The sequence below is a fragment of the Macaca mulatta genome, chromosome 4 (assembly GCF_049350105.2).
Source record: "Macaca mulatta isolate MMU2019108-1 chromosome 4, T2T-MMU8v2.0, whole genome shotgun sequence".
Classification (NCBI taxonomy): Eukaryota; Metazoa; Chordata; class Mammalia; order Primates; family Cercopithecidae; genus Macaca; species Macaca mulatta.
Window position 1 is genome coordinate 49565783 of NC_133409.1, and position 27021 is coordinate 49592803.

General features: G+C 41.5%; 1 protein-coding gene across 4 annotated transcripts in view; it reads left to right on the forward strand.

The window, feature by feature from the left end:
* UTRN (utrophin) overlaps positions 1–27021 on the forward strand; it is a 576786-nt gene that overhangs the window by 20346 nt on the left and 529419 nt on the right. For 2 of the 4 annotated variants that reach the window (XM_015137214.3, XM_077999493.1), the window contains exon 1: positions 22034–23970. The exons of the other annotated variants lie outside the window; for them this stretch is intronic. In XM_015137214.3, the coding sequence (XP_014992700.3) occupies positions 23901–23970 (70 nt within the window). In that variant the 5' untranslated portion in view covers positions 22034–23900. Of the gene's footprint in view, positions 1–22033; positions 23971–27021 lie in introns of those variants that run through there. 4 annotated transcript variants of the gene reach the window in all.

Below are 27021 nucleotides of genomic sequence, written 5' to 3' on the forward strand. Positions count from 1 at the left end.
AATATCAGGTTACATACTTTCTGTTTTATTTTCCCTTTTATCTGTGTTTTTGGTTACTTGAGATGGCCTCCTCTGTCTCACTCCTGGTTTAGGAAGGCCTTGCTGCCTCTGAAAGGTTGTGACACAGGGCTGATCTGATCAGATTTGCTTTTTTGAGTGGTGCTCTAGAAGCCACGTGGAGCATGGATAGTGTGGGGTGGGTGCTGGATGCGACAAGGCTGGGGTTCTGGAGGACCTTTGGGTGGCTGTCACAGTCAGAGGGTAAGAGGCATTGAAGCCAAAACTGATTGTGAGGTAGCTGGGAAGGAGGAGGGGGAAAGTTTGGAAGCTTTAGGTAGGAGGCAGAGCTGATAGGACATGGTGGTGGTCTTCCAATGATGGGTAGTAGATGGGATGGAGAGAGAAGCCTAGGTTTTGACTTTAACACTCGCAAACAAAGTCTTTCTTTCTAGGTTTTGTGGAGAGGGCAGTGCATAAGGGGTTAGTAAGTGAAGTCCTAGATTGAGTTTTGAGGTGCTTAGAGATATCTGGGAAAAATATGTAATATATATATTTCTCTTACATTTATGAGAGTGGCTTGGGCTGGGATCTGCCCTTGAAAACTGGCAGCTGGAGTCTTGAGTACTTTCCTCAGTCATTTTTTGAGCTCTTTGCAAGATAATGTTAAAAATTCAAGAGGCTGGATGTGGTGGCTCATGCCTGGAATCCCAGCACTTTGAAAGGTGGACACGGGTGGATCACCTGAGGTCAGGAGTTCAAGACCAGCCTGGCCAACATGGTGAAACCCTGTCTCTACTAAAAATACAAAAAAAAAAAAATAATAAAAATTAGCTGGGCATGGGGTTGTGCACCTGTAGTCCCAGCTGCTTGGGAGACTGAGGCATGGGAATCATTTGAACCTGGGACGTGGATGCTCTGGTGAGCCAATATCATGCCACTGTACTCCAGCCTGGGTAACAGAGCGTGACTCTGTTGCAAAAAGAAAAGAAAAGAAAAAAAATCAACAGCAGTTGCATATTTTATTTCTCTTTGTATTTTCTGAGATATTTGACCCTAGAATGAGCATCTGGATGGTAGATGATGGCAGTGGAAGATGAAGAATTAAGAACTGGTTTTTGATTTGTAATATTTTTTGGTAGATATTATTAGTTGATTCCACAGTTGTTGACTGTATTTATCTCCCAAGGGCATAGGAAGCCCCCTTGCAGATATCACTCTAGCTAGCCTGATTGGATGTTTGGGGAGGGAGAGAAGAGGTTAACAATAAATCCTGCAATGCGTGCAGAAGTTTTTACACTTGTGCTTCTGCATATTTTCTTGGAAAAAGGGTCCACAGTTTTCATTATATTCTCAAAGGAGACCTATGACGTAATGAAAAGTTAAGTCTTGTTAGAGGAAGAGTGACATATTATTAGGGTTATGTCTTCATAATGTTTCTGTTTTTCTGAAATTAAATTGGCAGTCCAATACCCTGGCATGAGTTGAGGGTCTCACAGTCTTGCTGTAACTCAAATTCTGGTCCTTACTTTATTTCTACTGCCTCAAAGCCACCCAAACAAAAGACCGGATTGCTAGAATTAGAGTGAGAAGACACAAAGTTTGAAGGGCAAAATTTCTGATAATGTTTGACCCAGTTTTGCATATAATGAATTTTTATTTGTTGATGAATCTTTCTCTTTTGTTGCTAAAAGTGGCAAATAATCAGACATAGATTACTAATTAACAGTCTGCCTCAGGCTTTTTTTTTTTTTTTAATTAATGAAACTTGGGCTTCATCAAGCTCAGGTGGAATGGGTATCACAGTGCTTTATTTTTTCTGACATCAAAAGAAATTTCTTTGTCAAAGTGTAGATATGTTTGTTGTGACTGCCTTTTGTGTGGGTTCTTTTCTCCCAGCCCTCTCCTACTACAGGAGAGAGAGATAGTGGCCCTTTGCTCCTCATTCCACATCCAGACCAGATTCCCTAGCTGCAATCTCTTGCCATTGGATTACATCACCACCTCAACCTCATTGGTGAGATGTCACTCCCTCCCTCCACCACTCTCTCATTTCTCAGTGAGTTTAGCTCTGTCACTCTCTCTAAAAGTTACTCTTGTTTTAGTGATTTGGGCGTAAACATTGATGATCCTTCTAATACTCTGTCCTCTTAATTTCTCCAAGTTCTCTTTCTAGTGATCTTGTCTCCCACTATAGTGGGTATATTCTGGCTGGACCAGGTCATTGTTTATGGTGGCAGCCCCTCTGTCATCCGACTTTAAGTGTCCCATTTTCTTGGTACTGCAACCTCTGCTTCCTGGGCTCAAGCAGTCCCCCCCACCCCAGAGTAGCTGGGACTAAAGGCATGTGCCACCATGCCCAGCTAATTTTTGTATTTTTTTGTAGATAAGGGGTTTCACCATGTTGCCCAAGCTGGTCTCAAACTCCTGGGCTCAAGCAGTTCACCTACCTCAGCCTCCCAAAGTGTTGGGATTACAGGTGTGAGCCACCATGTCGGGCTGACTTTGCCTACTCTTGTCCTAAGAAAATGGAAGCAAACCAAAGAGGAATCCAGAAACTCCAATACCACATTATCCTCAACCAGAACCCGCCTAAGGCCACCCTAACAGTGGACATGGTACCCATCCTCCTTTACTTACTCAAGGGCACCTCCCTTTTCTCTTCTGCATCCCTACGATTTCCCCTCTAGTGGATCTGCTTACAAACATGCTATGGTTTTTCTTCTAGCAAATCTTCACTTTGATGCCACCTGTCTCTGTAGCTACCACCCCATTCCTCTGCTCTCCTTTATGAAAGAGCTCCTCAAAGATTGTATATACCAACAGTTGCTGTTCCTCTCCTTTCATTTCCTCTTAAGACCACTCAAATCAGACAGACCCCCTACCAGTCCAGTAAAACTGTTCTTGTCAAAGTTGCTAGGGACCTCCTTGTTGCTAAATCCAGCAGTCAGTCCTCAGTCCTTACCTTACTCCACCTCTCAATAGCATTAACACCATTGATCACTCCCTCCTCCATGACGCTTTCTTCACTTGGCTTCTAGGACACCCCACACACCCCTGGTTTCCCAACCATTCTCTTTCGCTGATTCTTCCTCTTAACATTGGAGGGCCTAGGACGCAGTCCTTGGACCTCCTTTCTGTCCCCACTGATACTCTTTGTCATCTCACCAGTCTCCTGGTTTAAATACTATCTGAATGCTGTCTCAAATTTCTATCTCTAGCCCAGACCTCTTCCTCTGAACTGCACACTTGCATTTCCAGTTGTTTACTTCATATCTTCTATGTTGAAATCTGAAAATCTGAACTCCTGATCTCCCCTAAACCCCAAAGCTGATCCCACAGCCTTGCTTGTCTCAGATAAAGGCAATGTGATTCTTCCAATTGCCCACACCCCCCGTTTTGGAGTCATCTTTGTAGTCCTTTCTTTCTCTTATACCCACATCCAATGCAGCAGATCCTGCTGGTTCTATTTTCCTAATACTGAATTTATAAGAATCTGGTCATATTTTAGTATCTCCACCACTACTACCCTGGTCTAGGGGACCATTGCTTTTTCCAGAATTGTCTCCTTACTCATCTTTCTGTGTCCTCCCTTGGCCCATGGAGGCTGGTCTGAACCCCGCAGTAGAGGGATCCTTTTCAAATCAGAAGTGGATATGTAGCTTTATCTTTCCAAGTTTGCAGTGACTCCCCATTCCAGTTGTAATAAATGTGAAAGACCTTACAGTGATCTATAGGACCCTGGTTATCCTACTTGGCTTCATCTCCCCTTACTTGTTTGTGCTCACTATATGAGGCAGGCATCAGCCCTCTTCTAGTAGATAACCTTGTGGCTAACTCCCTCCTCTCAGAGAGCTACTGTGCCAATTAAAATAGCAAATCCTTCCCGCATTAGCACTCTCCACCCACTTTATCCTGTTTTATTTTTTCCCATAGCATTTATTGGATTATATTGATTGTCTCTTTCCACGAGAATGCAGGTGTTTTGTCTGAGTTGAATCACTAGTCTCTAGAACAGTGCCTGGCACATAGTATGTGCTTGATAAATACATGTCGCGTGCAGAAGCAAATCACGTTTTTCATTGCTTTCCACAAGTGTGAGCCTGGGCAACATGGTGAAACCCCATCTCTACAAAAGATATAAAAATTGGCTGGGCCTGGTGGTGCATGCCTGTGGTCCCAGCTACCTGGGAGGCTGAGGTGGACGGTGGGGATCACTGGGTGTGGTGGGCGCCTGTAATCTCAGCTACTGGGGAGGCTGAGGCACGAGAATCGCTTGAACCCAGGGGGCAGAGGTTGCACTGAGTTGAGATCGTGCTACTGCACTCCAGCCTGGATGACAGAGCAAGATGCTTTCTCAAACACAAACAAACAAACAAACACACAAAAAACAGACAAGTATGCAATCCCTGAGCAAAATATCAGTTCAATCTTTGTGGTATCTTCACTGTCCTGATTGACTAGCTGCATGTCAGCGTTTAACTGTGTTTCCCAGATGCTCACGACAGATCACTTGATGTTGTTTTCAACAGGCAATCATGAAATGAGCAGACCGAGGTCAGTGTAGTATAGATATTTGTCAGCGTGGTTGCCAACTGCCTTTCCTCTTCTAAGATTGCCCTTTATTGTGTGATTATATTACATTTTTATTTGGCATGAAAATGCCCATTTAGTGAAATGATGGGAGTCATCTTCCTATGAGATGAATTCTGGCATAAGAAGCTTTTTTCAGATGACTAAGTGCTCCAAAAGGCCCCAGGTTATGGGGCTCCGGAAAGTAATGATGCGAATACTTCACTTTGTTATGTGATTTTTATTTTTGCCTTAGAAGTCTTTCCGCAAACAAGTCTTTGGTGGAGGCTCATTTTAGTAATGTGATGATGCATTGCTGATAGGTAGGACGTGGCTTTCTATACAGCAGGGTTTGGGGGGTGGGAATGGCAGGTGAGTAGCTCACTCCAGGCTTCTGAGGGTCCTTCATGTCTTTTGGAACACAATTTAAAAGTCACTGCTTCAATTGCTAAATTCTAGCAAACCTGGATGCCCTATTTAAAAAAAAGAGCTTACCTTAGTGTCAAAGAGGAACTAGGTTCTAGTTTTAGCTCTGCAGATCACCAGCTGTGTGACCTTGAATATGTCACTCAATCTGTCTGCACAATTAATTGATTTGTTTGTAAGGTAAGGACTGTGGACTAGATGACCTCACACTGATCACTTTCTAAGCTCCAGAGAACCTAATTGTTAATGCTTAATTGTGAGAGCTGTGCTTGGAAAGGGCTGTGTTCTAGTACCTTTTTCCTCATCACTGTCATTTCAATATTATCTACACTGATCTTCACAAATATTCTGCACATTTGGATTCTTACCTGAAATATTGCTGTTGGGGTTATAGCAATATAGATTATGTGATGGTATTTAGGATAAGCATTTTTATCTCTAAAATGAATTAGATATCAGGGACGGCACAGTATTAGTTTACACAATATTTGAAAAGAGTAATAAGAAAAATCCTGCAGGATTTAAAAATCTTATTAGTACTCTTCTGTAGAAATACTTTAGGGAGTGGTTCAGGCAGTATCAGGTGCTGTGGGTATAAGCGTGGCCACTTGCTAGCTCTGTGAACCTGGACAAATGGCTTAGCTGCTCTGTGCCTGAATAAAGTAGGGATAGGAATAGCACCAACCTCCTTGTGTTGTAAAACGTAAGTGAATTAACATAGATAAAGCAATTTGGAACATAGAAACACTCAATAAATGTAAGCCTTACCTCCATACGAATAATTATTGTAATGTGAGTTTATTTCTTTCCAGTCTTTTAAAATAAGCATTTAAAAATAGTTTTAATCATATTGCTCTAGGATAATTTGTTTTTATTCTTAAATATACAGAATTTCCCCTTTTCCGCTTCTTTATATTTAATAACAAGACATTCTAGGATAGACTAAGTCTTTTCATGGCTAATTGTCCTGTGGAATTCTTTTAGTTTTTCTCCTCCATGTTTATATATTTGAATGATTTTCTGGTAGAATTCTTAAAAAAATAACTGTATCACACAGTAGCTCTCCTCTTCCATTTTATTTTATTTTACTTGCTGAGGCTGGATACTATATTCTTTTGGCTGAAATCACCATAGTGGGTTCACACAACTAATTTCCAGCCAATTTACGTAGATCATTTGCAAATGTATTAGTTACAGAGAGGCTCCATGGGCGTACCAAAGAAACCTCAAAATACAGTGGCTCAAATAAAATCAAACTTTATTTCTTTCTCTCCTTACAGTTCAGAGTTGGGGGCTGATGGAGGGTAGGAAGGTGGCTCTGCTTCATATGGTCTCTTGGGGATCCTGGTTCCTTCTCTCTTGTTCTGCCTTTCCAAAGTGTTGTTTCATCTTCTTGGTGAGGCTTGCCCCTCAACACGACGTCCAAGTTCTAGTCCGAGGAAAGAAAAAAGAGAAGTCAAAAATAAGCAATTTTTTAAAAAGTGCATGGCCCTCAGGTTGCATTCCTGATTTCTTTTACATCCCACTGGCTGCTGCTTAGCCATGTGGACTCATCTTGCTGCAAGGGAGGTTGAGAAATGGGGCTTCCACTGAGCTAGAATTGTGGGGATGGAGGAGAAGAGCAGGTTTCTGATATTGAAAAAAAAAAAAACAAAAGAAAAGAAAATAGAAAGGAAGAATGGATAATAATAAATATACATATACGTTTACAACAATTTCATGGGCCAGGTTTGAATTTGGAATTCTCCAGGTCCTCATATTCTGTAACAGAACATGGTGGTGGAGAGAGCTGACCTCTGGCTCCAGTTTGCAGACTTTCCCCTTTGTCTGCCCATGCCAGCTCCATTTGGCACTGGGAAGGGCTTTGCATTCAAGTTTGTGGTCAGTTGGCCAAGCACCCATGGTCTCCCACTCTCTGCTACTTGCAAGCAGTAGTGTAGTCTACCCTTGGAAAATGAGCCCAGTGCTCATTTGAGCAGGGAGTACCGGGATCCTGTGCCTCTAGACCGTTCTGTAGGACTTGCATATCCCCTTGGTCCTCTGATTTCTCTATTTCTGGGGGAGAGATGGGGATAGAAGAGAGTAGAGTAAGGCCCTCTAAAAGGCAGGATTTAAGGCAAGGTCCTCGCTTATCTAGGTCTACAGGTGATGCTACAAAGAGAACGTTACATTGATTCAATTCTTAAAATTTTCCCTTTTCCTCATGCTTTTGCTTCATTAATATTCACATTTACGTTTTATAATATACATGTTATATCTTTAATGCACTAGGAGTAGAATATTTGGAAGGAAATGGAATGCTGTTTTAATGGATGAGAAAAGTAGGGAGGGACTCAGGGAGGTAGGCTGGAGAATATTCACTTATTTAGCTTAATGTTTTCAACAGCTTAAAAAAAAGAAAAAACAACTTTTGAGTGGCCCTTGTGATTAAATGGCAGCTTGCCCAGACTAGAGGGAGCCAGTGTTGGGAATAAAAACTAAGATTCACTTTGAAAATCTAGGAAAAAAAATGACTACACGAGTCGTAAGAATGTGCTTGATGGCTTGGGTTGTCTGAGAGCAAGTGAAGTACGGCGCGGGCCTGATTTCCGCATTCCCTCTCTGCTCAGCCTTTTAGCTCCTAACCCTGTCCCCTCCCTAGAGCTGGCCAGCCCAGACCCAGGACCTGGATGCTGACCTCTTCAGGGCTGAGCTGTTGCTGTGCTCAGACGTCATGACAACTTGCTGCTGGGAAATGGAGCTGAGAGTCTAGCACAAAAAGCTGCTCTTGGTTGGCCAGCAAACTTCTTTCATGGCAAAACTCTCCATCTCTTATCCAAATCCTTGGGACCAGATAAGCTTCAGAATTTATGATTTTTCTTTTTCCCATTTCAGAAACGCTATGGCCCATATGCCCATGTTACATAAAGCCTCCAGAGGAGTTTGGGATAGCACCCTATCATCCAATATCTTAATAATTCTGCAGCAAAATAGATGAATATTTACACTAAGTAGAACACAAACAGGGTTATAAATAGCCTCAGGTCAGTTCAGGTCACATTTTGCTGCCAAATGGGTTATGAAAAAGCCTTTGGTTTCCAGAGCTTTTCAGATCCCGGCATTGTGGATAAGGGATTGTGTACCTGGTATGGTGACTGCTTTCTCAGTGTCTATTTGGTGCCACTTTACGTGTATTGCATTTTAAGTCTTCACAACAAATATACCTAGGAAGAAAATACACATGTATATATTTTTCCTTTTTTTTTTTTTTTTTTTTTTTTTAACAGCTAAGGAAACAGGTTTCGTGAGCTTGAATGGCTTACACAAGATCAAGAGGAGATGATGTTCTTTGCATACAGAGGCCAGGACCCAGGGCCTGGGCACTTAGTGGGCTGTAAGAGTTTCTAATTTGCTTGTTTGAAACGTTGAAACATAAGCCAGCCTGCAGAATCCTGTTTCACATTTAATGGTAGCTGAAAGACAATACCTCAGTAAAAGTGCCATAGGTTGTAATTATCCTAACATTGTTTCTTAAGAAAAGACATCTTAAGTTCAACCAGCGGGGTCAGGAAGTGGAGTCCTTGGCCTGACCAGTGGCTTATCTTCCTTCCTGGAGGGCTGACAGGGGCAATAGGTCAGTCAGGGCACTGTTCCAGGAGCCAGTGGCAGTGTGGGCAGCACTGTGGTGAGATGGGAAGAGAGGAAGGAAGGTTCGGGTGCTTGATGTGCATCGAAGAGGTCAGGGAAGGGGGACTTGGCTACTGGCTGAGGTTCTGACACTAGTTGGACAGGGCCCGATGCCAAACTCTTGTTCCTATTCTCACCTAGAAATTGCCATTAGCTAGTGCTGCTGCTGGGCATTATTTTAACTGAGACCAAGGCAGCCCTTTTGGGTGGGCAATTAGACAAAGGCCACCACTCTGGAGAGACAGTCTGAAGGACACAGTACTTCGTGGGCTGTGCCTTTGTGCAAAGCAAAAGGTATTCTTTCCTCCGTGCTGCTGTACTGGCTGGATTTCAGCCTCTTTTGCCACCTTGGCCTCATGCCTTTATGCAGTGGACAGATTTCAGGCAGCTTGGCATTAGTAGGAATCTACCTGAAAAGCACTTTATATGTGTTTGAATCTTTGGCATGATTTGGTGATGATCTGGCAGAATAGGTATTACCATGATTTGACAGATGAGAATGTCATGGTGCTATGAGCTGCTGACAGTTGCCTCAGGGCTCCATTGCTATCTGGACAGGACTGTTCCCTGTGCACTCCCTCCTTTGAAATGGAAGAGGCAGCCAGGGGATTTCAGGATATATTTCTCTCAATTATTTCATTCTGCACTGCCTTCTCATCTTTCATGGTTGTATTAAAAAGTGGGGCCTGGCACAGTGGCTCACGTCTGTAACCCCACACTCTGGGAGACCGAGGCAGGAGGATTACTTGAGGCCAGGAGTTTGAGACTAGCCTGGGAAACATAGTGAAACCCTGTCTCTGCAAGAAAACAAAAAAGTCTCTAAAAAACAAAACAATGGATGGACCGATATTGGTTCCTATTTGAATATATGTGGCAATTGGTGGCTCTTACTGACCCCATAGCTCTCATTCTGGTGGTTTGTGCGATAGTGGGCACAATGTTGGTGCCATTTGAGTTGAGAAACGCTGTCATGTTGAAAGAAAGCATCGGAAATGAGAGGGTCTGGGGAAATACATTAGTAGTATAGCAGTTGCTTTGTTTGCAGTCTCTTCGCTTACATTGCTTTCATTTAAAATTAACCATAATCTGTTAAACTTTTACTTCCAATAATGTATGGGTTCAGGAGTCTTAGCCAAGTCAATGTTTTTCACAGGAAGTATCTGGATATACATTAACTTTTAAAATTGTATCCAGTTAGTTTCACTATAAAAGTTAGCAAAGTGTGAATGAATTGATCGCTTGCTAATCTGGAGCACATAAGGGCAATTAATTTTAGATGGAGAAAATATTTCCTAAAATAACAGAGGGAGGCAGAGAGCTGGGTGTATGTGTTGGGCCTTTCAAATATATTATTTAATTTACTCCCTACAATAATTTTATGGGGAAGATATAATTGTCAGTGTTTCATAGATGAGGATATGCTTGTTAGGAGTTAGAGTACGTTTTTTGTCATATTTAAAAAAATGCCCCATCTAATTCTGAATTCTTACAGAGCGCCACATAGGAAGTAGGATTTTGAAAAAACAAAAATCAACAACAATGCAGAGAGGAAGAAATGAGTGGATTGGTAAGATAAGGCCATGGGTAATTCACAGAAACTGCTTGCTTTCTCTAACGTGCTCGCACGCCTTGTTAAACTTTGGATGTAAATTTGTCTCAAAATGTCATATTAGACAAAGCAATAAGAAAATGGTTAGTTTTAAGATTGACATAATTCATAAATTCTCATAAATACATTTGATAAAATGAGGCAGTTTTTGTTTCTCTTGGTTCTGAGGCCCCCCCAAACTCAGAACCTCATAAATAGGACAGTGAATGATATGGAGGAAGCTATTTTTTCAGCTACAGGTGATAATCTAGATTAATACAACTCTCATTTGTGGCATCCCATACCGTAAACCAGTTACAATACAGAAAATCATTTTAAGAAAAGAGAGATTTCAGGAAGTTTGCCAACGATTTGCCTTAATCCTGGAGCCAATTTAAGCATTGCAATCTGATATCTTTTTTTTTTTTGAGATGGAGTCTTGCTCTTATCGGAGTGCGGTGGGGCCATCTTGGCTCACTGCAACCTCTGTCTCTCGGGTTCAAGCACTTCTCCTGCCTCCACCTCATAAGTAGCTGGGATTACAGGCACCCACCACCATGCCTAGCTAATTTCTATATTTTTAGTAGAGTTGGGGTTTCACTGTGTTGGCCAGGTTGGTCTCCAACTCCTGACCTCAAGTGATCCACCCACCTTGGCCTCCCAAAGTTCTAGGATTACAGTCATAAGTTACTGTGCCCAGCCCCAATCTGGTGTCTTGATAAATTATCAAATTGTTATAATAGAGATTAGTACCTTCTCTTACCTTTCTTTTTATAAATTAATTTTTAAAAATAGTCCTCACACTTTCCTGTTAAGGAACCCTTTGATAGTTGATCATATTGCATGGTACTGTTTCCATTGCTTTATATAAATTTCTGCTCTCACAGTCAGTAAATCTGAACATAAGCATTTCTTTCTGGGCTTTGTTCTGTCCTTTCCTTTCCTGCAATAGCTTCCAGATGGGATTGTTTTCTTTCGACAAACCTCACAACTGTATGTTTCACCATTTTTTGACCTATTATCTCCTTTTGAATTTCATTTTTTGGCTTAGGTACTCTGCTTGTACCTGATTTTGTTTTAACACCCTGTGATATATACTGAAAATATTTCTCACTGTTAAGAGCCTGTACAATAATACTGTTAATGATGAAGTGCTGTGGACTTCTCTGTAACTCCCAATTCTCAGGGGAAAATTTTCCTTCAGTGTATTCCGTCTTTCTTACTTCTTCGAGTTTATTTAGGGAATACCAAGAAATAAAGTCTTGCTTAGTTTAATTCCTTTATAGTGTCTTTATTTTTATTTATTTATTCATTTCTTTTCTGAGATGGAGTCTCATTCTATTGCCCAGGCTGGAGTGCAGTGGTGGGATCTCAGCTCACTGCAACCTCTACCTCCTGGGCTGAAGTGATTCTTGTGCCTCAGTCTCCTGAGTAGCTGGGATTACAGGTACCTACCACTACACCTAGCTAATTTTATTTTATTTTGTTATTTTTTTTTCGGGAACGAGTTTCGCTCTATCTCCCAGGCTGGAGTGCAATGGTGTGATCTCGGCTTACTGGACCCTCTGCCTCCCAGGTTCAGGTGATCGTCATGCCTCAGCCTCCTGAGTAGCTGGGATTATAGGCACCTGCCACCACGCCTGGCTAGTTTTTGTATTTTTAATAGAGACGGGGTTTCATCATGTTGGCCAGGATGGTCTTGAACTCCTGACCTCAAGTGATCTGCCTGCCTCGGGCTCCCAGAGTGCTGGGATTACAGGCGTGAGCCACTGTGCCTGGCCTATGATGTTTATTGAAAATAAATCTAGCTGGGCATGGTGGCTCATACCTGTAATCCCAGCACTTTGGCAGGTGTAGGTAGGCAGATTGTTTGAGCCTTAGCAACATGGTGAAACCCTGTCTCTACAAAAAATACAAAAATTAGCTGGATGTGATGCCCGCACCTGTGGTCCCAGCTACTTGTGAGGCTGAGGTGGAAGGATCACTTGAGCCTTGGAGGTCGAGGCTGCAGTGAGCTATGGTGTTGCCACTGCACTCCAGCCTGGGTGACAGAGTGAGACACTGTCTCAAAACAAAACAAACAAAAATAAATTTGCTTAACTTTTTTTTTGAATTAGAGGTAATTTTTATAATATTTAGTTAGGTTTTTTTTTTCCCCCTCATTATTATTTCACATTTTCCAAGTTAAGGTACTTGAATTTTACTCTTTTCATGTTGTGGCCCAGGGTAGTCTGTCTGCCAATCAGGCTGTTAAGTTGTGGGTCTGACATTTTCCTTGGAAATGCTGTTTTTGGGTATGTTAGACTTTCTGTACTTGTGTGTTGTCTTTTGGCAGAGACCTCGACACTTAAGGATTTGTTGGTAAAATGGCAAATTGTTTCATGAGGCATTTGCTTGGTAGTAGACATTTAGATGATTGTTTCTCAGAATAACTTGGTTGACTAACATCTTTCTGCTTCCTGTCGTCATGATCACTTCTGCAAAGGAGGAAGCCTAGTACATTTTCTGGTAGAATTTTATATGCTATAAGATTTAGTTGAAACATTGTATGTTTCTACCTTCAGTTTTTGGTCCCAAGTTATTTTAAGTAATTTTTTTTTTCTTTTGAGACAGGGTCTCACTCTGTTGCCCAGGCTGGAGTGAGTGGCGCCATCTCGGCTCACTGCAACCTTGGTCTCCTGGGCTCAAATGATCTTCCCATCTCAGCCTTCAGAGTAGCTGGGACCACAGGCACATGCCACCATTTCTGGCTAATTTTTGTACTCTTTGTAGAGACAGGCTGGTCTCAAACTCCTGAGCTCCAGTGATTCGCCTGCCTCACCCTCCCAAAGAGCTGGGATTATAGGCATGGGTCACTGTGCCCAGCCTTAAGTCAATTTTTTTTTTTTTTTTGAGATGGAGTCTGGCTCTGTCGCCCAGGCTGGAGTGCAGTGGCGCAATCATGGCTCACTACAATCTCCACCTCCCAGGTTCAAGTAATTCTCCTGCCTCAGCCTCCTGAGTAGTTGGGAATACAGGCACGCACCACCATGCCTCACTAATTTTTGTATTTTTGGTAGAGATGGGCTTTCACCATGTTGGCCAGGCTGGTCTCGAACTCCTGACCTCGTGATCCGCTTGCCTCCGCCTCTCAAAGTGCTGGGATTACAGGTGTGAGCAACCATGCCTGGCCTTTAAGTAAATTTTTAAAGGTGTAAATTCTGTGGACTCAGATAAAAATAATTATTCTATTATGTTTTAACAGATCGTTAGAATTGTGAAGATTAAATGAGTTCAAAGTATATGGCTAATATTGTTAGAGGCTGTTGCTTTTGTTGTTGTTATTATTACCATTACTATTACGTCCTGGCTTCATTCCTGTCCCTCTTTCCCTCTTTGTATCGTTGCCTCTGACTGTCTCCAGGCTGCTGATAGTGAGACGGGATGTCTCCCAATCCAGGTTGCAAGGTCTGAATGAATGGACTCTGACCCACGTTTCTGGCCACTGGAATTTTGCCTTTGTGAATGTTATAAATAGTAATACATATACAAAGAATGATTATGAAATAATAAATTATAAATTGGTTGGAATGTGTCTGATGCTCAGACGTATACACACAATTTGACATTCTGGTTAGATTTCTCTGTGCAGGAAGCAAGGGAACAACAGAGCAGTGAGAAATCAAAGGAGAGAAGGGTATTCTGGGGCAAAGGACAGTTTCCATAGGTAGAATTACAGAGGTAGAACCATTGATCAAAAAAAACTAGTGCACCACTCACTCGATTTTCCACCCCTTCCTTTCAGGCATGGTCTGAGCTTTCGCATTCAGGCTGATAATGAACTACCATGTGCCTCATTTAATACTGGGAACTTTTATTTACCCGAGTCTGCTTTTTGAAATCTGTTAACTGTTGAGATTCTATTTGCACCTTATTCACCAGATTCACTTATTGTCTTTCGCTGCCAATGGGGATGGAGTGGGGAGAGGTGCTTGTGGCAGGCACTCAGACAAGCTCGCTGTGCAGCAGTGGCTGTGAGGGCACAGCTGTTTGGAATCAGCTGATAATTTTCAAGCATCTCTAGCTCATCGTATTAAACACAGTTTCACACGTTTAGTGGTTGCTTAATTTTAACCTGAAACACTGTATGAAATAATTTGATGTATAAGAAGTATTGTAGTAATAAGAAGAGTAGCTTAATGGTTTTTCATGTTTTCTATGCCAGCCACTATTTAACAGTTTTACTATTATTTACACACACGCACCCCCCCACACCCATATACACCCATATCTGGGTATATGTGTTTGTCTATATACACACAGACATGTGCATGTACACACACATGAATTCATTTGATCCTCACAATAACCTTATAAAAGAGGCACTTCTATTATTGCCTTTTTACAGCCAGGAAGCCAAGTCAGAGAGTGGGTAAGTAGCTTGCCCAACACAGGTAATGAGGAACAGAGGTGGAATTTAAACCCAAGTGGCTGTGCCATACCTTTTTTTTTTTTTTGAGACGGAGTCTCGCTCTGTCAACCATGCTGGAGTGCAGTGGCATGATCTCGGTTCACTGAAACCTCTCCCTCCCGGGTTCAAGCGATTCTCCTGCCTCAGCCTCCTGAGTAGCTGAGATTACAGGTGTGCACCACCATGCCTGGCTAATTTTTGTGTTTTTAGTAGAGACGACGGTTTCACCGTGTTGATCAGGCTGGTCTTGAACTCTTGCCCTTGTCATCTGCCCACCTCGGCCTCCCAAAGTGCTATGATTACAGGCATGAGCCACTGCGCCCAGCCTTTTTTTTTGTTTTGTTTTGTTTTTTTTTTTTGAGATGGAGTTTTGCTCTGTTGCCCAGGCTGGAGTGTAGTGGCGTGATCTCCGCTTACTGCAACCTCCACCTCAGGGGTTGAAGTGATTCTCCTGCCTCGGCCTCCCGAGTAGCTGAGATTATAGGTGCCTACCATCACGCCTGGCTAATTTTTGCATTTTTAGTAGAGATGGGGGTTTCCCCATGTTGGTCAGCCTGGTCTCGAATTCCTGACTTCAAGTGATCCACCTGCCTCAGCCTCCCACAGTGCTGGGATTACAGGCATGAGCACCCGGCTGCCTATACTCTTAATCACTACCCTGGAGTACTTCTCAGTGCTGAGTCTGTAACTCCAAGCAAATGATAATTAAATAATTACCACAATATGCCGAAAGTTATTTTATTAAAAACAAATTTATGAAATGATACAGTTTTTTCACATGGAAACTGGTTTCTTTTGTTTACCTTGGATGGATGTTTGTTTGGGAGCTGACTGTTTTCATTTGTTAAATAAATATTTTAGTTGGGTGTTTATGTAGCAAGTGATCTTGGTGGCTCTCTGCAGTGTGTCCTGTGCTAGTGAGCACCTAGTGAGCATTCGTTGAGTGTGTCCGATGGATTTACTACACTCATCTGTGAACTTATAGCTCAGCTAATCCCCCTAAATCTGTGAGTGGCCCTTCCCAGCTGCCCTGCAGGGGACTTTGTGGAGCAGGAATTTATTTTGACCACCAAACTACCCTTGTGACTCATCACCAAGAGCTTTTATCATTCTCTAGTAGGATTTGGAAATTCAAGACACTTTAACTCAGAAATATGCTCCACACAGGGACTCATTAAATGAAATTAACATCCTGGTGGGCAAAATGTAGGAGAAGAAAAGTGGATTTCATGGGCCATTGTAAGTCACTGTCTTGAGCAGTGCTTTGTACATGGGGACTCTTCTGTGTATAAAGGATTAGCGAGCAGGATACACACAGGGAAATGTGTATGGAGTGTGTGATTCTGATCCTTTTAGAGGCAAATCCAGTTTAAATGTGGAGAGTGGCACTATTTTGGCTTCCTAGCAATTCAAGGTCTAATGCTTACGTTTAAGTAACAAAGATGTTTGCATTGATGAAGCATAACCTTGGCAATTCTTAGATTTGGGGATTGGATTGACTATATGTCCTTCAGTAAGCTATTAAATCATCATGACCACTAGGTAAATGGTGGATTAACTACTATAAAGATTATTTATGAGTATTCCAACATCATTCACCTCCATCCCCTTATCAAGACTAATAGACAAATTATTATCATTTGAATGAGAGCCAGAAGAGCCCGCCCTCCCTCCAATTAATGATGGGCTGGAAAAGAGCAAGGAGATCACTTTTTGTGATAATCTGTTTTGAATGTTAGGGAATTTTAAATATTCTTGTATCAGAATCCATGAAGCACATCATTAATATTTATTTTGCTTAAAAGTTTGCAGTCATTTAGTAGCAATTACTTTTATCTTTTTCTTAAGCTTTCTCAGAAACATTAAGGTTTAATGAAAATAAAAGAAAGAACACTTTATTAAAATTTCTCTCTCCATTGCTTGTTTTTTTTTTTTTTTGGTCATATATTAAACATATATCACAATGTGGGCAAAATATTTTTTACAAGCTTCCTTGATTGCCAGGGGATTAATCAAACTGGCTGTATGTGCCCTTTTAAACCAAGTACTTTGGGCGAAAGCTTGCAATTTTATGAATTCGTTGGAAAATCTTACTTATTAGCTTGGGAAGTTTTCCCCATCCTTAGGTAGCCAAAGACAATTTTACTGGGTTTTGTGGGGAACATTGGTATCAGATGTTAAGTTCTTTCTGGTCTACAAGGTGGTCTTGAGAAATTATTTCTGTATTTCACCATATTACTATCAACAACATTTGTGTTCCTTTCAGCCAGGATGAGAATTGCTATCTGTTTTCAGAACTTAGAGGCAGACTTTTTTGGGTCGGAGAAAGCTGAGCATTTGGGTTCTAGAAACCTTTACGTTGGGTGTATTTTTCTTTCATTGTTAATATCTTGATACAGTTATAGATTTGCTTTAATACACATAGGTGAACTTTGAGTTTCTGTATTTAGCACACATTTTTAGCGATAAAATTTATTTAAATTTTTAATAAAACATTAATGCAATTTAGGATTTTCAGCACATAAAGTAAAAGTAAGTCTGCATCGAGGTCCCAAAATAGCAGCTGCAATTTGGCTCTATTGATTTACCAAGTCTAAAGTAAAATTTCACATTTGAAAATAAAGGAAAGGAAAAGTAATTTTATGCTATGACTATAAAATTTCTCTCTCTGGGAAATCATTGCATATTTCAAATTGGACTTAATCATAAAGAGAATAATTAACTGACAGTTACAGCTGATGTTATTAATATTACTGCACAAAGTCTGGGTTTGACCATAAAATATTTAGCAAGACTATCTTTTGGAATTCAAGACTATGAGACCCATATCTTGCTTGCACACTGCTGCCATTTGAAACTCAGTGCCAGTCTCATGGAAATGGGACCATTTTAGGAGTCTTCCTGTGTATAAATTAAAGAGAGCAGAACTTACAGTTAAAAGTGGTAGAGCAATTTGTGTTTATCATTGCTTGCTGTCATGTTGCTCCTATAATTACAATAAAAGAACAAAAAGGAATAAACTCCTGTGGTCAAAGGGAAGTGGAAATGAAATAGTCATTGCTGGGGAAGAAAGATGATGGTGGAGTGGCTTTCTCATGCATCTCACAGATTTTGCAAGCCCTCTGATTGAAAGTTGCCAGTACTGTTTGAGGTTGGGTCAGGGGAAAGTGGGAGAAGTTTGAAACTGAAAACTGAGAGTTTGGTTGAGAATCTGTAAACGGCGCACTTTGACTCTCAGAGCTTTCCCCTTCTTCCTCACCTGCACAGGAGAACAGAGATTTGTGTATTTTTCTGGAAAAACTGAACTCTGACTTGGGACCCTTAGCCCAGAGAGCATGGTAAGGCTCTGAATAGACATCAGGAAGATTAACTGACACCAGGAGCTCCCCTAGTTCCTGTCTGCCATGGCTTGAAGTGTCCCCCAAAGCTCATGTGTTGGAAAGTTAATCCCCAGTGCAACAGTGTTTGGAGGTGGGGCCTAAAAGAGGTGATTAGGTCATAAGAGCTCTGCTCTCGTTCTTGAATGGATTAATGTTGTTATTGCAGGAGTGGGTTAGTTATCTTGAGAATGTCATTGTTATAAAAGTGAGTTTGACTCTCTCCTGCTTACTTGCTGTCAGTACATTCTGCCCTTTCACCTTTCTCCATGGGATGATATAGCAAGAAAGCCCTCAGTAGATGCCAGTGCCATGCTTTTGGACTTCCCAGCCTCCAGATCCTTGAACCAAATAAATTTCTGTTCATTATAAATTACCCAGTCTGTGGCATTCTGTTATAGTAGCATCGAATGGACTAAGACAGCCTCCCATCGCCGATGAGCCCCCAATTAAAGAGTGCTTTTACTGGGAGTGCAGTATAGTTACAGCACGTAAATTGATTACCTTACTTTGAGCCTGCCAGTTGGTAGATGACACCCAAGCCTATGCACTGTTGAGCCTCATTTTGAAATGGGAAGGGCTGCTAGGAGTCAGCAGATGTTTGAAAGCCTCCACCAACAGAACCTACATTAACACAAACAAAAGGAAGGAGCCACTTAGGGGAAACAGGAATTTGGCGTGTATCCTCAGAGAAGTAGGAAAATAATTGTCTTTGAAACAAGAACAGAATGTGATTAAAAAAAAAATCAGAGAATAAGAAAGAGATATTGTAGATTAAAAGTGTGATGTCAGAAACAAGATCTCAAGTAGAGATTGGAAGAGTGGATATAAAAGTGGTAAGTAAAAAATATAAATAATGTCTGACTTGCAATCAGGAAGGAGCTTTAGAAGCATAGTATTTAGAAATGCATAAACCGTTGTCAGAAGAAACAGATAACAGAGGAAAGGGGATTCCCCAAGCCTGCTGCATTGTGTTATCATCTTATTTTATTGAAAACAAACTTATGTGCATTTATTACTTGGATAAAAATTGAGAAATATATAATGAGATTGACTGTACAAGTCATTTTATTAAAACATTTTATTGATAGTACAGAAAACGCTGCACTGTTACTTATTTTGGCAGTTTCATAAACCTCTGTGAATAACATGGTCCCTTAGTTTTTTTTTTAGTAGCTCTCTTTTGTCAGCACCAAATTCTTGCTGTTGTCAGGCACAGTGATCCTAATATTTTTTATACTTTCTGCCAGGCCTGAGAAGCTTCATGGCTTTAGAAATCATCTAAATCATCACATTGTGTGTGTGGTTGTAAATATCCAAATTATTTCGAGGCAAGTTTCTCCTCCGATGTGACGGCCACGTATTTTCCATATTGCTGGTGATGGTGGGAGTGTTTTCTGTGAGACATTTTATACTCGTGGTATATTTAACTCGCTAGTAGTGAAATACAAATGCAAGGAACTTGGAATCCTGAATGAGAACTAAGAGCGAGCCGACTTTCAAGCTGAAATGGTCTCTTTCCAACATTTTCTGGCCGATACACCACTTTTAATAGTAAGTGGCTTCCTTCTGCTCTTCCCCTTCACTCGTAACCTTGCATGGCTGTTGTAACACAGACCCTCACAGAATCTTAGATCTGGAAGATGCTTTAAGGTGCCAACCAGTCCAGTTTTTTTCCCCTATGCCTGAGGAATCCCACTCAAGGAGGGAGAAAATGATTTTCTCAAGATGAAACTGTTCCTATGAGATGACTAGGGGTCCGAACTTGGCATTCTTTCTGCTTTTCTAGGCCACCTGGACCTGAAGGAGAGTTCTGACTTTCCTTCAAATCTCATGCCATTGTTGATGCTCGTCTGGTGGATTTGTACCTGAGAAGGGATGTTTCGGGAGGGATTTTAGGCTTCTGTTTGCTGTGTGAAGTCGAGGGGATTTTGTGAGTATTCTGTAAGAGATGTGACGCCTGTGGATGAAAGCAGACAGATCAGGTCTACCTTGGGCTTGGAGTCTAAGTTTTAGAGACAGAAAACAGGGAGGGGGTGAAGGAGAGGGGAAGTGGGAGGAGGAGGAGGAGGAGGGGTGCCAGGATCCTTTCTTTTCCTGTTACGCATTTTCCTTTTGGCGGGAGAGAGTGAGAAAGCTCCTGAATGTAACTGGAGCTGCTGAACTGAACTGGTCAGAACCTGTCTTAATTTGTGTAAAAGAAATGCTGTGGTATTTATTCTTCCAGAGAAGCCCGCATAATGCAACCAGGGCCCTCTGGCTGCCCTTGAGGTTCTGTAGAGCTTGGTTTTGGTGTCTTCTCTGAGCCCGTTTTCTGCTGAGGCAGCCTCCGGGTGTTGCCCACTGGCCTAACTCCCTTCAGGTTCGGCCTTTCCCCTCTCATCAAAGCTCTTTTTTCCCTGGATTTTAATGGTTGGCTGATGAAAGCAGTTCATAGTAAGGTGTTAATTATAACTCTTTCGGGTGGTTATGTGTGTATATTCACAGAGTTGTTACAGAAGTAAGATGGGGCCGCGCTGCATGTGGTGGCTCATGCCTGTAATCCCAGCACTTTGGGAGGCCGAGCGGGTGGATCTCCTGAGGTCAGGAGTTCGAGACCAGCAAGCAAAACCCTGTCTCTACTAAAAATAACAAAATTTAGCTGGGCGTGGTGGCAGGTGCCTGTAATTCCAGTGACTCGGGAGTCTGAGGCAAGAAAATCACTTGAACCTGGGAGGCAGAGGTTGCAGTGAGCCAAGATCACACCATTACACTCCAGCCTGGGCAACAAGGGCAAAAGTCTGTCTCAAAACACAAAACAAAACAAAAAAACAACAGAAGTTAGATGGGGCGGAATCCCCAACTGCTAGGCGAGAACTAGAACAACACTGTGGTGGAAATCAGAGTGTAATACATTCCGCAACTCCACCTGTCTGCTAGCCTCCCTTTGCAAGCTCAGGGCCTTAATGGTTCAAGGATGAGTCTTTCTGGAAAAAAGGGGGAGAAGTTTCTTTCCTTTTTTTTTTTTTTTTTAAACAAAAGAAAAACAAATATGTTTATTAAGATATGCGTAGTGCATACACATGGGAGTACCCAGACATGTGGAGTACTCCCATACACATGGGAGTACCCAAATATGATTATTAAGATATGCGTAGTGCATACACATGGGAGTACCCAGACATGAGTATTCAAAGGGTTGGTTAGAACTGGGCTTATCTAGCATCTTAACAAAGGAATAATAAATTTTTAGAGAGGTGATGGAACAAAGGAAAAGCTTCCAGGTGTTACCACAAGTTTCATCAAATCAAGAATATTCTTAGGAGTGCCAGGGGTGTCTCATAGTTGAACTGTTAAGTAACCCTTAAACTTGTTAATGTCTCTTGGGAATTTCTTCTTTTATAGTTGTTTTGTATTAAAACCAAGGAAATAAATATCTTTTTGTTTTAAAAATAGTATCTTAATTTTATTTTGCACTGTCTTTTTAAGGAAATATTATTTCCTTTTACAATGAGTAAAAATACATCCATTCAGAACAAAATATAATTATTTCTTGGTGCATCAGATGTTTATGTCTCAAGATAGTGATCTATTAATAGATTAGGGTTTTTATTCTTTATCTTCATCCCCCCTTCATCGCCCCCATAGACTCCTTTGGCAGTTTAGTGAAGCCAGACAAATTTTTTTTTGAGACAAAGTTTCGCTCTGTTGCCCAGCCTGGAGTACAGTGGCGCTATCTCGGCTCCTTGCAACCTCCACCTCCCAGGTTCAAGCAATTTTCCTGCTTCAGTCTCCCGAGTAGCTGGGATTACAGGTGCGAGCCACTGTACCCGGCTATTTTTTTGTATTTTTAGTAGAGACGGAGTTACACCATGTTGGCCCGGATGGTCTTGAAGTCCTGACCTCAGGTAATCCGTCCGCCTCAGCTCCAAAAGTGCTAGGATTACAGGCGTGAGCCACCGCACCCAGCCTTTTTTTTTTTTTTTTTTTTCTGAGATGGAGTCTCACTCTGTCACCAGGCTGGAGTGTAGGGGGCTGATCTTGGCTCACTGCAACTTACACCCCCGGGTTCAAGTGATTCTCTTGCCTCAGCCTCTCGAGTAGCTGGGACTACAGGTGTGTGTCAGCATGCCCAGCTAATTTTTGTATTTTTAGGAAAGACAAGATTTCACCATGTTGGCCAGGATGGTCTTGATCTCTTGACCTTGTGATCCGCCTGCCTTGGCCTCCCAAAGTGCTGGGATTACAGGTGTGAGGCACCGCGCCCGTCCTGACAAATATTTTTAAATGCATAAAATAGAGTACGTGGCATTCCATGCATACAGTTACCAAAATACTGAAAAAGTCTGTGAGAGAGTAATATTTACTGTTTGATTAGCGTGTTCAGTAAGAACTTCTAGCATATCTAAGCTCTGTACCCTTCTGAAATAACAATGAGCCAAATGGTATTTTCAAGGTACCTGCTAGAGTTATAAAGTGATATGAAAATGGTTGTGATTTTTGTTGGTGACGCTGTCAAAGCTACCACTAATAATGTGTTTTGTGATCTGCCATCACAATGGAAGGAAATGCAAATTTCTGTTAGAGGTCAGTGAAAATATCTAATTGCTTTTCCTGTCCCAAGTTCATGGACCCCCTGCCTAGTAATAACTCCTGATAAAGATGATGGCTTAAAAAGAGTATTTGTTTCCTTAGACCTCAGCAATGGCAGCAGTGTGCCACAGAGTGTTTTAAAAGAGAAAACAATTTTAAATGGAAAGTAGTCTTGGGTGAGTGCCCCATATGCCAGGCACTGCCCTGGGTGTGGTTGACAAAATCGATGAGCTCTATTATGGCATCTGGCCTCTTGAGTGTATAGACTAGTACAAGAACCAGACATCAAACTGCAGAGCATACAGATAGTTATTTAACTGCTTCGGGGGTAGACATTCTGCAATGCTGTGATGGCAAATCACTTGGGAACTTCACAGGGACCTGGAATGAGTGGTAGTCTGAGTGGTCAGGGAAGGCCTTCTTGAGGAAGCTATTCAAATCCATAGTTCAAGGTGGTGGAGGGCGCTGGCTGAAGGCAGAGCTGTGTGCAGGCTGTAAGTTGGCAGAACTTGGCCCAGAGAACGCCTGAGTGAGGACAGTGATTGGGAATGAAGTGAGCAGAAGGCTGTGCATTGAGATTGGCAGAAAGATGCAGTTTGCGTTTCACTCAGTAGTATTTCTTATCCTGATTGAAGGGGCATGGTTTACCTCTTAGTTTGAGGGCATGTATTATTTAGTGCATTAATGGATGGATCCCTAAAAGCATTAGGAATTAGTTTGGAGTATGTAGGTTGAAAAATAGGTTATAAAATTGATGAGAACAAACTCTTGCAAGAGTTAGAAACATAAAAAAGAAATTTTTCTAATGCTAAATTTCTTAACATTTTTCCTCACTCAGATTTCTATTTGGCTTGAATCTAAGAAAAACCTGAGGAGAAGAGAGGAAGGGCTTGGCTTCTCTGTATACCGAGCAATTTCAGCAGTGGTGTTTGTAGAAATGCATACCTTGCTGTTCCTAGGCAGATAAGTGTTGTCACACGTCTTCAGATTTTAAGGCGACAGGCTTCACACCTGGCAGAGGCTCAGACAGAGCAGACCAGGATTGGGCTCTTCACAGAGGCAGGAATGTGGCCATTCTGGTCCGGGCAGTTGGGGAAGGAGAACACATCTATCCACAGTTCCCATACTGTTTGACCCTGTTTTTCAATTTGACTCCATCAAAGCACATTCTCCAGCCGAGGGGTACACATCCCTTTGTGACTTCAGAAATCATGCACTGTTGGTTTGGGAGTCTTAGCTACATTTGGAGGACATGCTGAGCCGACGAGAAATGGAAGTGAGATCTGAATCCACGAACGGAGACGGCAGACAGTCACAGGCAGGTAAAGAAGACTCATTGAGAATGTGGTTACTTAAATTTTGTCCACCTGTTCATTGAAAGGAAGCCTGGGCATGACTCTCTGACAAGAATTAGTGTGAAAATTACTGAGTTAACAGATTCTAAATTATTTTGTTCTCTGGGTGACCTAGGAAGTTTTTAAAAAACGTTTTTTTCTTAATAATGTTATGAAATAAGATAGTTACATGTAAAGAATCTAACACGGTCAGTCATTAAAAACATTTTCTGAATATGATTTATTCTGCTTACTGGCCTCATAAATCATCTAGGATAGGACCACTGTCAGCCTCAGAGCCTAGCACAGAACCTGGCACTTAATGCGTGTTTGTTGAATATGAATGGATTGGGTCCAGTGTCTAATGATACACTGTGAAAGTTATTCCATCACTTCTCTGTGATGGAAAAAGATTTGCCCAAAAGTGTGTGTGATATGAAAATCGTATGGGGTAGAAATTAAACTGTAAATGAGTTAAGGAGCTGTAACCTTGACACTATTCCAAATCTCCAACAATTGAGTAGTTATTTAGTGCCCCTGCATCCATTTAATTTGTCCATTTATCTCTTGGTTCGTTCACTGTCATTTATTTCTCTCAGCTGGTGCCAAGTTACGTGATAGGCTGCTGGGAGGCAGACAAGCAAGATCGCTGCTTGCAGGCTTTCAAACACAGCGAGTCAGCAGCGTGGTAAGACGTGTGCTCATGATACATACTATGTGCTGTGGGACCACAGGTTAGGAAGGATAAACTCCTGGAGTTTTTACTCTTCCTCGGAGGGTCAAGGAATGTTTCCCAGAGAAGTGACTTGCAAGTTGGCAGAGAGGAATGTGGAAGGGAGAAATTCTAGACCGAGGAGAAAGTGTTTGGAAAGGCAAATATTCAGTGAGTCATATGGTGAGATGCCATTTTCAAATGTGTAATGCACCTCCTTGCTCACTGTCCATCATTGCTCCATCCAGCCGCACTGGTCAGCTTTCAGCTCTGGGAACAACCTCTGTTTACAGGGTCTTTCCTCTACCTGGAATACCGGTCCCCAGCTCTTGGCTATCTCCTTCTCCTCCTTCTGGGATTGGGCATTGGATGAAATTGCACCTGCTCAGAGAAGCCTGTCCTGACACTCACCTGAAGTAGACTTTGTACTATTGTTCCCATGATCCACACTTGTCACCATTGTTCATTGCTTTTGTTCACTTGTTCATTTACTTTAGTGTTGATAGGTCCCCAAGACTGTGCTCTCCATATGGGCAAGGACCAAGGTTGTCTTGTTCATGATTGTGTCCATAGTGCCTTGTACAGTGTCTGTTCTGTAGGGGTGATAGATCCTTGTGAATGAATGAATTAATGAATGAGTGAATGAATGAATGAAAAGGCGGAGTCACTTAAAAGAACAAAAGCACTTGTAATGCACTTCCTATTCCTGTTTATCCTTTGAAATTTGGAGTAATTCTTAACTAGCCACTTAGGATCTTCATTAAGAACCGTAGTCAAGACCTTTGGGTATTACCTCAAAGTAAAACAAAGTGGGAGTATTTTGGATCTTTGGAAGTTAACTTGAAAAAAATATAAGGACTCTTTAAATTGAATATATAGGGAAGAGATGACTCCTACTCAGAATACTTAAGTTACAAACACAAGAAAAATTCATAGATTAAAATAATTGAACAAAGAGTATCATTAAGTCAAACCGTTTTTAATAGTAATTTTGTTAAGTTATTTATGACACTGCTTTTTATGTGTATTCGCAATTCTCTAAAATCTTGATAATTTTGGTGATTTATTCTTATCTGTGCTCTGAATACTTTATTCTTATAATTAATATCGTTATTTTTAACTTACTGAAACCTTTCAACTTATGTAATCAGTAATGTTCTGACGCTGATATTAAACTTTTATTTATTTATTTATTTATTTATTTGAGATGGAGTCTCATTCTGTCACTCAGACTGGAGTGCAGTGGTGTGATCTTGGCTCACTGCAACCTCCACTTCTGGGTTCCAGCGAGTCTCCTGCCCTAGTCTCCCAAGTAGCTGGGGTTACAGGCTCCCGCCATCACACCTGGCTAATTTTCGTATTTGTATGTTTAGTAGAGATGGGGTTTGTCATGTTGGCCAGGCTGGTCTCGAACTCCTGACCTCAGGTGATCCACCCACCTCGGCCTCCCAAAGTGCTGGGATTACAGGTGTGAGCCACTGAGTTCAGCCTGGTATTAACCTTTTAATTCAATACAGTATTCCTGTAACAGACCTTCTCCCATCGATGGGCTCATTTTTATTGCTCTTTGTTCTCTCCTGCTTCTGCCAGTTTTGAGAGCCTATAAAATGGCTTCCTTTCTACAACATCTTATCCCACATTCAGATTTTTCATATAGCATGTCACACACAGCTTAAGACATTTTCCATAACATATTATGAGTTGATGATTTCTATCACTTTGAGGAAGATTTATCTTGTAAATTCTCTTATAATGGCAGGTAAAAAAATGTTATGTGAAATGGCACATTGAAAGAAAGGAAAGTCTAAAGGTGGATTGCTTAAAGGATCGTGATTTTTTTTTCCCATTGGATCTTCTGCAGTTGAGGATTCCCTGCATAAATCCCTCAAGGGGTAGCAGATCAGGCTTCTCAGTTTCAGCCAGGGATGGATGGTTTGCACCTCCTGATGTGTTCATCAGCAACATGATGAAGCCAGTGTCCTTGGCTACTGATTCCAACCTTTTGTTCTCTTCTTGGAGAAATGGAGAAAAAGATACACTTATATACTACAAGTGTAGATTTTGGTTATCTTTATTTGTGAAGAAATTTTTTGTTTACCTCTCATTTTATTCATTTGTTCAGTAAATATTCATCTACCTACCTACTATGTGCTAGGCACTGTGATAGTCACTAGGCATTAAAAAAGTATATTGATGATCAGTGCTAAAATTATTTTCAAACTGTTTTAAGAGAGCACTCCTAAATTAAAAGAAATTATGTATCAACAGAGAAATGTCCTCCCCCCCCCCAACTTTTTTTTCCTACGAAATTGCTACTGGCTAGAGAA